The sequence below is a fragment of the Mytilus galloprovincialis genome, unplaced genomic scaffold (assembly GCF_965363235.1).
Source record: "Mytilus galloprovincialis unplaced genomic scaffold, xbMytGall1.hap1.1 HAP1_SCAFFOLD_334, whole genome shotgun sequence".
Lineage (NCBI taxonomy): Eukaryota > Metazoa > Mollusca > Bivalvia > Mytilida > Mytilidae > Mytilus > Mytilus galloprovincialis.
This window is the reverse complement of record NW_027468241.1, coordinates 15,284-25,310: the sequence shown is the minus strand read 5'-3', so window position 1 is coordinate 25,310 and position 10,027 is coordinate 15,284. Positions and strand designations below refer to the sequence as shown.

The following is a 10,027-nucleotide window of genomic DNA, read 5'->3' as shown; positions in this document are numbered from 1 at the left end:
ATAGCAGAGCAATGTCAATATATGGATCAAATAAAATTGATGAAAAGTAGAAATCGATGCAGAAACGAAACTATTACAAACAATATCTTGAAGAGGCTATACGATATAACCATGGTAAAAATGCTAAATGCATCATCTTACTGTTTCTGTACACTAATGTAAAAAACAATACTACACGCCATACTGTGAAATGATGAATGATTTGATGAAAGTTGGATCACTTTCAGCTGAAAAACTGCTATGTAGAGCTGCTTTTATGCTGAATTTAAAAACATACAGTTTAGTGTACAACGACAGAGAAGAAAAAACCAATATTTTTTTATTGCCTTGAGTTATGATTTTGGATATGAAAAAATATACGAACATACATGTTTGTACACATAAATATATGATTAAACATTTGGTATATAAAACATTCTTTAATAAATATTTTGCAATTTACTTTGGGATTTGAAACTTTAGCTTGAATGTAAAAACAATGCTTTGGTCTATTTGTTGTTAAATTATCATAATAAATAAGTAAATTTTTATAGAAAATTTTAGCTGTTGAAAAAGATTCTTAGATTTTAATAACAATTGATCAATAGATTTGTCCTAAAAATCTATTTTTGTTGCCGAACATTTTTTTTTTTAATTTCATAAGTTTGGTAGATTTATTATTTATCTTGTCCAATTGTTTATAATTATATACATTCCACCTTCAAAGTCCCCTTGTAACATATTGATTTGAAACTAAGTCTATCAATCAATCAAATTATCTTTATTAATGAATTTCATTGACAATTTTGACAGGAGACAGATTAGCTTAAGCAACAACTTCTTGTATGTAAATCATTTTTGTTCTACATGTATTGTTTTTTTTTTTGTTTTTTTTTTATAAAAAGACGATTTATTTTCATTTTACAATAAAATACAAGTAACACTAAATTGTTTACTAATAACATCATGTTCACCAATTAAGGAACTTTTAAAAACTATTATATAATATTATATATCTTTGATCTAGATTGAATTTCTAACGCCATGTATCAAAAATAAGTGTTGTATCAGTTACTTCTAAATAAACGCAACTTTTCCCCACCATATAAATAACATTTTCATATATCAAATCAACATTCATTTCTATCGTATTAAAGTTAAAAGCCTCGCTGAAGTTAATCGTGTGTCATGTTCAGATACAAATCCTTCGTCAGGTGTGATACAAAACATGACATCTGTCTTATATCTTTAGTCGCGTCATGACTAGGCTCAAATTGCATTACTTGACAGTTTACTCTGGTCAAAACACTGTAGAAATCATCGTCGACACCCATGTTCTTAAGCTCATCTATTAGATGCTGTAAAAATGGTGATGCGCTCTCTGTTTGTTGGAATGATTTTTCACCTGTAAATTAAAATTGAAAAAAATGGTAATACATATCTCTACAGGTGTTGGCTTAAAGTAAAATCAAATAAATGTTGTCTATCATTTTTGGGAAATGGATCTAATTCAATCAAGGAAACGTGTTTTAAGAAAGTAGCATGTTTTGGAATGTTCAACTATAACTCTGGTAAAAGGTCAATTGAAGGAATCTGTCTTCCTTATCATTGTCAATTTCAATATGTGAAAAGTTTGGGTTTTGCTCATTGTTTATCAACGATGACATATAGTTGTTCATTTTTTAGTCATCTAGTCTTTTATGAAGAGCTGTCTCATTTGCAATCATCCCTTATCTACTTTTCTTATCTCTTAAGCTTTATAATTGAAATTCAAACTTAAACTCACAAAATTCTATAAAGGAGCATTCAACTTGAATTTTTGAATTTAAGTTCTTTATTTTATCGGAATTTGGGGAAATAATATGTGTAATTCTTGTGATTATTCTTATCAATGATTAAATTTACGATATTTTGTGCAAGTAATTTGCTAATTTGGGGAATTGTTTTTTGAATTTTTTTAAATCGACTGTAACGGCTGTTAAATCATCTTCATTCTAAACGTGAGGATACACACGTTTTAAAGGTTGAAATAGGGTTACAATTCCAACTTGCAGTGCGGTGAGAGTTATTTCATCTCTTTGCTGAAGGTCTTATTGTAACTTTGAAAAGAACAGCAATAAAAGTTGTGGTAGGGGTAGTAGAGGTAGCCTTTTAAGCTGTCAAAGGTTGCATTAAGAGTCTTAGGATAATTCAAGATTTGATGAAGATACAGGACAGGGGAGACATGGTTTATCAAAACAGTATGGGCAAAGTCATTTAGGAACAAACAATAATTTACCATGTTTCAAAGATATGCCTTCTTAGATAAATGTCAATTTCTTTATATTAAGATAGAGCTAAAATCAGCAGATATAATTTAAAGCTATGGCAGTCAAACTTTAAATAAATAAATCAGCACTTTAGCCGACGTCTTTTGGAAAAAGTTCGATACCAAAACTGCCGAAACTGAGTATTGCTCACTTTAGAACAAGAGTTTGATGTTTCATAGATAATGTATGTCAACGCAAAAATATTCTATGAATTACGGTGCAGGAAATGCTTACCCATCTGGAGCACCTGATTTCACTCCCGGTTTTTAGTTGAGTTCGTGTTGTTTCTTATTTATTATTTATAACTGTTGATGTAAATGTCCTTTGGTTTTGTGAGTCCTTGTTTACTCATTGGTTTTGATTGTTATTGTCTTAAGAAATATTTGGAACAAACCTAATGCTGTAGAATAAACTGCAAGAAAATCTGCCTCATTTGGTATACGAACAACTTCTACACCTTCGGAAACACGAACTTCTTCCTGTACTACTTTTTCATAGCCAATGCCAGCACCACTATTTGGGGATAATTGTCTAGACGCCTTATAAGAAATGTTTAGACATATGTCAGTGTGGTTTAATTAGTCGAAAAACAATCAAGGTTAACACCATTATTCATGTATACTTAATTCTTTTAGTCAGTAATAACCAGTGCTAACACAATAATTTATGTATAATCCGTCTGAAATTCAGTACAACAATGGTTGATATGCAAATTAGTGTTGCGGCAACCCAAATTGGTATCAAAATATAGTGAATTAAAAAAAATCAATTTTTAATACATTATGAATAAACATATACATTTTAGGCTCGTAGTGCATGAAGTATGTATTTAGGTTTCAATTTATAAATTAACTGTTTACAAAATATTGAATTTTTACAAATACTAAGGCTTTTCTATCTCAGGCATAGCTTACCTTAGCTGTATTTGGCAACACTTTTAGGAATTTTGGATCTCAATGCTCTTCAACTTCGTACTTTATTTGACTTTTTTCAACCTTTTTGGATTCGAGCGTCACTGATGAGTCTTTTGTAGACGAAACGCGCGTCTGGCGTATATATAAAATTTGAATCTTCGACTTAGGAGCTTGAATGTCCTTCTGATATCTTTTGCATCTTTTTAACTTTTATGGAGAAAGTTCAAATATTGAAGTTATGGATTTTGTTCCCATAAAACTTGATACGAGGATTGGATTTGAAGTTGTACCTATAAAATTTCACAGAGGTCTTTCTAAGACTGATTATGACGTATGTACACTAAATCCGTTGGAGATTTACAAGCTGATAGTCTGAGAGAAAATATTTGACTTGAAAATTGTTATTGTCTTTGACATACCTTTTAGTACATGTGAGTACTCTTAAATCGATATTTAGTGTCTTTACTTTAGTTGCTTTTTATATAGACAAACCAAACAGAATAAGCATCTTAGCATACTGTTGTAACTCTTAAAGACATGTAAAGTTGATGATTGCAAAACAGGGTGATGAAATTAACTTATCAGAACATTATTCCGGTTTGTTAATAAATGATATCATTTCATACCTGAAAAATAAAAATTTTGGGCTTCAAAATAAGTTCGGCACAGTTTTCTGCACTGAAACAGCTCATGATACTGTCAACTTGAACAGCTTGGTCCTGGGCATACACACTGTCAGCATTACCATGTGTCAACATAATTATGATTAGGCAGTCTATCTGTTCTATTTTCTTAGCTAAGTTACTCTTTACTGCAAATGAACATACAGTTGTCAGAAATACACTATGCTTTACACATACATAGATAAAACGATAGAAAAGTCCGAAGAGTAAGTATGTGCACACAATTGAAAGAGGAATTTATCTGGATTTATATCCATACTAGTTGCTACCTTGGATAATGAATATCAAATTTTCGTTATAGCACTGAAAGTTAAATAGAACAGAACAGATTCTTTTTGAGACAGTTGATCAATTACCGTATATTCAACACTCCTCCTAAATAATATTTGTTTAATGACTTCCATTCATCATGAAATATATAAATCAACGAATAAGATAAATAAAATCTTTTGAACAAGAACTGTAGAGAATATTTGTTTTTAAAACGAGGTTATAATGCACATAAACCTTTCTACATTCATGGGGAATCAGCCGTTATTCGTTGTCACGCGGTACTAGTTATAAGGAAGACTAGATTGGGAGCTGTAAATTGAACTGACATATCCTGCAGCCTTAATGAGACAGCATTTCAGTGTTTCTTATCAATCGTCTTTGAGTTATTCCAATCAGGTATTTGTTTGCCTTTCTAAACAAAATATTCGTTAGCTTTACATAATCAGATATTTGTTAGCTTAACCTAATCAAATATTTGTTAGCTTAACCTAATAAGGTATTTGTTAGCTTTACCTAATCAGGTATTTGTTAGCTTATTCTAATCAGAAATTTGTTAGCTTTACTAAATCAGATATTTGTTAGCTTTACTAAATCAGATATTTGTTAGCTTTACTTAATCAGATATTTGTTAGCTTTACTTAATCAGATATTTGTTAGCTTTACTAAATCAGATATTTGTAAGCTTTATTTAATCAGATATTTGTTAGCTTTACTTAATCAGATATTTGTTAGCTTAACCTAAATCAGATATTTGTTAGCTTAACCTAAATCAGATATTTGTTAGCTTTACTAAATCAGATATGTGTAAGCTTTACTTAATCAGACATTTGTTAGCTTTACTAAATCAGATATTTGTTAGCTTAACCTAAATCAGATATTTGTTAGCTTTACCAAATCAGATATTTGTTAGCTTTACCTAATCAGATATTTGTTAGCTTTACCTAATCAGATATTTGTTAGCTTAACCTAAATCAGATATTTGTTAGCTTAACCTAATCAGATATTTGTTAGCTTCACCTAATCAGATATTTGTTAGCTTCACCAAATCAGATATTTGTTAGCTTTACCTAATCAGATATATGTACTGTTCATAATCAGATATTTGTTAACTTGACATGCTGTGATATTTGTACATTTTATCTTAATTATGTATTTGCTTGTTTAACTTTACCCAACCAGATCTTTGTTATTTTCACCTTATCAGATATGTGTAAGCTTTTCCTAATTAGAAAAGAGGGACAGTCAAACTCATAAATCGAAAATAAAGTGACAACCCCATGGCTAAAAGTGAAAAAGACAAACAGACAAACAATAGAACACATGACACAATATAGAAAACTAAAGAATAAGTAATGCAAACACCACCAAAAACTGGGAGTGATCTCATGTGCTCCGAAAGGTTAAGCAGATCCTGCTCCACATGCGGCACTCGTCGTGTTGCTCATGTATAACAAATCAAGTGAATACATGTAGTCTAATTCGGTATGTCACATTCACGAAAGGAAAGGGAATTGTAGTAAAGAAGTACACTAAACCTATTTAAATTTGTTAATTTTACTCTAATCAGATATATGTTTACACGTTTTCTAATGAGATATTCGTATACTCTATCTGATCAGATATTTATCATTTTTATCTAATCAGATATGTGTTAGCTTTATCTAATCATATATATGTGTTAGCTTTATCTAATCATATATATATGTGTTAGCTTTATCTAATCATATATGTGTTAGCTTTCTCTAATCATATATGTGTTAGCTTTATCTAATCATATATATGTGTTAGCTTTATCTAATCATATATGTGTTAGCTTTATCTAATCATATATATGTGTTAGCTTTATCTAATCATATATGTGTTAGCTTTCTCTAATCATATATGTGTTAGCTTTATCTAATCATATATATGTGTTAGCTTTATCTAATCATATATGTGTTAGCTTTATCTAATCATATATGTGTTAGCTTTATCTAATCAGATATGTGTTAGCTTTATCTAATCATATATATATGTGTTAGCTTTATCTAATCATATATGTGTTAGCTTTATCTAATCATATATGTGTTAGCTTTATCTAATCTAATATATATGCACACTATACCCAAACAGATACATTTTACCGTATCAGATTAAAGTACATTCAAAGAGTTATTTTTCACTCAATCTGACCAGATATTTGTACACGTGACTCAAAAGTTATGTCTAATATCTGATCTTTTCATTATCTTCAATTTTTTTTTTTTGATAATAACATAAACGGTTTTCTACATCAGATGCGCATTTTGACAATCAAAATATATTCAGTGGTGCTCGAGGCCAAAGCATTTGAAAATTCAAAGCTTATTACAAGATGAAGAGCTATAAACCAAAAAAGGACAAAAAAGTAAGCCAAACCGGGCAAGGATTCAGAACTATCCAATAGGGATATACATTCCTTAATTAAAAACATGAGTGCCCTTGATGTTATTTTTTCTAATGCAGACTAATACTTAAAGGAGTTTAAAGAGGAACAAAAGGGCCAAGTTAAACATTAGCTGTTACAGTTAATTATGTTTGATTTGTTTGACCTATCGATTTTGCCATTTGATTAGGGACTTTCCGTCTTGAAATTTCCTCGGAGTTCAGTTTTTTAATGATTTAAGTTTTTCTATCTCTTCTTCATATTGCTCTATAGATCTTACTTTCACTGAATTTGTTCTCCATATTCTCCTTTGTAACATCCGTTAGAAGAATAGTCTTAAAACCAAGGTCCCTGAATCTCTCTTCCAGGGGTTCAGCTTCATTTTCAAGGCTGCCAGGACGATCAGGTAAGCGTAAGCGTCCAAGAAATTCTGAGTTATTGATCACTACCGCCAAACCGGAACGAATAGTATATCTTTCTGCATCCAATACACCTCCAGATATAGAACCTGTTGTTGACCTACCAACGGAAAAAAGAAAAAATTATAATTTTACAATTAATGCCTTTTTCCTAAACTAATGTTTTCAAAATGTCCTCACGTTCTTATTTACACATTTACAATTTTTTTTACAATAATTTTGATTTTTGAAATTATGCACTTAAAGTGGTCTAGTTAGACCTTCTCCTTTATATGAAAATATATTTTTAGGGATAACGAAACTCGAAGTAATGGAAACGAGATACTTCAAACAATATATTTACCTTGATGTCATCGTTTACTTCTGTTGAACACACACCAATCGACACACACTTGACAGATACCCAAATATCTCAAATAAGCTCCTTGATATTGCACATTATTAAAAAAATAAATAAACAATTACATGTAAAATATACAGCAAGACCCCGATTTGATTTAATATCAATTTTAACAAGAATATTTCTAGCTAATTTTGAATCAAAAGTACCCTTGCAGAAAACGTGTAAATCTGTTATTAGCGGCGGAAGATGCCAATAAATTATACTACTTTACACAATTTTTGGTAAATTGCAGAAACGCACATAAAATTTATGAAGTGATGAAAATTATATAACAACAATCATCAGACGTTAAATAACAAAAAATTGAATATCTTTGAAACCAATCATAGATTTTTGTTCCGATTCGATATTGTTATATTTATAAATTTACTGTGTACAAATTTTTGAATTTTTTTAAATACTAAGGCTTTTCTACATCAAGCATAGATTACCTTAGCTGTATTTGGCAAAACTTTTAGGAATTTTTGTTCTCAACGCTCGTCAACTTCGTACTTTATTTAGCATTTTTAACTTTTTTGAATTCGAGCGTCTCTGATGAGTCTTTAGTAGACGAAACGCGCGTCTGGCGTATACACTAAATTTAATTCTGGTATCTATGATGAGTTTAATTATACACAACAATGATTGATACATCAAGAGGACAAATCTTTTTTTAAGTATGAAAAAATACGTTCCTCTTACATAGATTTATCAATGAAGCCGTGTCGGATAGAATTTGACCGAAGGGAATTCTTATACATCTTTGATAGATGTTTTTAAATAAGAATTTTGGTCTGCTGTGGACGGTTTTCACATCAACTCTTTTTTTATCTACCTACTTTGAGTATAATATCAACTAGAAATACCTAAACAGATGTATTAATGTTCTTTCGGATATTAAGGTTGATTTCTATCGACGCAGCACAATTGTTACAGGAAATATATCCTAAATGACTTTTATATGTACCAACCGAAATAATTAGTTCTATACAGGGGCGGATCCCAGCCATTTTTAAAAGGGGGTTTCTAACCCAGGACAATTACAACTACATGTCCCCATTCAATTGCATTGATCTAGCCATTTTTTACTATAAACATAAGTATTGACAGGCTCCTGTAAGCAGAATCTTTGCTTAAGACATGTCACATATGAAATCGAAACAGTTGTCATTCAAAGATATGTATTAATCTTGTGACAATGTGTAAACCTTTTCCGAGAAGTAAACACGACATGAAAATAAAATCTCAAACTACAAACACAAATTCAGAGAAAGAGACATGACAAGGAAATAAAATCTAAAAATAGGTTATATTAATCTACAATGTTCAACGTTCACAAATGGTTTGAATTGTTTTGATTTGTTTAATCCTATATATTTTGATATTCTAATAAACATTGTATTTTATGAAAGAATGATCGTTCAAACATAAATTCTAAATATTTTACCTTTGTTTAACCACTAAAGGGATGAACTGCGAGGGTCGCTACCGTCCTTTGAGTTAAACAATCCTTGGTCGATGTTAAACTATAATTAGTATTCGTGTATATCATGTATATCCTTCATATGAATTTTACATTACCCTGTGTTTTAAAAAAAACCCAAATATGTTCATTAAAATTAAGATTATTCAAACCTGCACCAGATATTTCTATCGTGATTTTTCAAGAATAAGGTGTGACAAGGAGATAAACGTATTACTAAAAACAATCGTAGTAAATACTAAAAATAAACATCAGTTATATTAAATTTAGAAAATATGTCTTCGATGAAAATATGCTTTCCTTTTTCTACAATTGATTATTATTTATTCGCGACACATTGTAAAATTTTATTTAGACTGACCGAGGGATTAACACACACAATTATTTATACATACTAAGTAGATGCAATGTTTGCTTTCACTTTCAAATTATCAAATACAACGTTTTTTTTATAAACTTAACAAAATTTCTTTTAAGTATTATCTGATGGTGAACTAGGGTTCCAAGTAGGAAGTAAATCAAGAGGCTCGATTTCATCAGACAGGAGAAGATTCATAGATAGAAAAAAAAAACACATAAAAGCAAACAGACAAACATGCGTTGAAAATACAGTAAAATCAGTAAAGAAACGTAATTAAGCAACCGAAACCCAGATAACAATTTATTTTGACCTAAAGTGTCCTTGAATGTTAAAGATTTTCTGCTTCACTATTGAAATTTTAAGAAAAATAATTATATTTTCCTTAATTTTAGAATAAGATGAACTTTTGATAAGTTAAAATAACAAACTCACTAGGACCCTTTCGTTGATGAAGTCTTGTTGATGTCACTGAGATGTCTTACCACGCCAATCAGTCAGGTTTTTTTATTTGATTTTGCTTGCTTGACTGATTGTGTCAATGGTCCGAGAACACAATTATTTCGTAGTGCATTTCTTTTAGAACATAAATGAAAATAAAAAAAATCCCACCTGCGCTTTCTCAAAGAAACTTTTACAGTGTGTTGTACTACTTTTGGGACAAATTATATCAAAATTATAGAAAACTTCATCGGCTCTAACTCAAAATATGGACAATTTTATGTTTAGGGCGTCTTGAAATCTTTTGACAGCTTCCGAAGTGCTACTTTTCAACCTTTTTCAGCTGGACCAAATCACTACTTTCCTTTAAAATTCTGGACCC

The 10,027-nt window shown here is 30.2% G+C and overlaps 1 protein-coding gene across 2 annotated transcripts; it reads right to left on the bottom strand.

Moving 5' to 3' along the window:
• Nucleotides 1-299: 299 nt before the first annotated feature.
• Nucleotides 300-9,033, bottom strand: LOC143061504 (caspase-6-like). Of its 2 annotated transcripts, none has more exons than XM_076233748.1 (6): nucleotides 8,999-9,033; nucleotides 7,325-7,405; nucleotides 6,843-7,081; nucleotides 3,829-4,013; nucleotides 2,683-2,827; nucleotides 300-1,384 (listed from the first exon to the last, which is right to left on the bottom strand). In XM_076233748.1, exons 2-6 carry the CDS (start codon nucleotides 7,333-7,335, stop codon nucleotides 1,155-1,157), a joined length of 810 nt encoding a protein of 269 aa, XP_076089863.1. In that variant the 5' UTR covers nucleotides 7,336-7,405; nucleotides 8,999-9,033; the 3' UTR covers nucleotides 300-1,154. The 2 variants fall into 2 exon arrangements, with proteins under 2 accessions (XP_076089863.1, XP_076089862.1); XM_076233747.1 differs by lacking the exon at nucleotides 8,999-9,033 and adding an exon at nucleotides 8,811-8,974.
• Nucleotides 9,034-10,027: the final 994 nt, after the last annotated feature.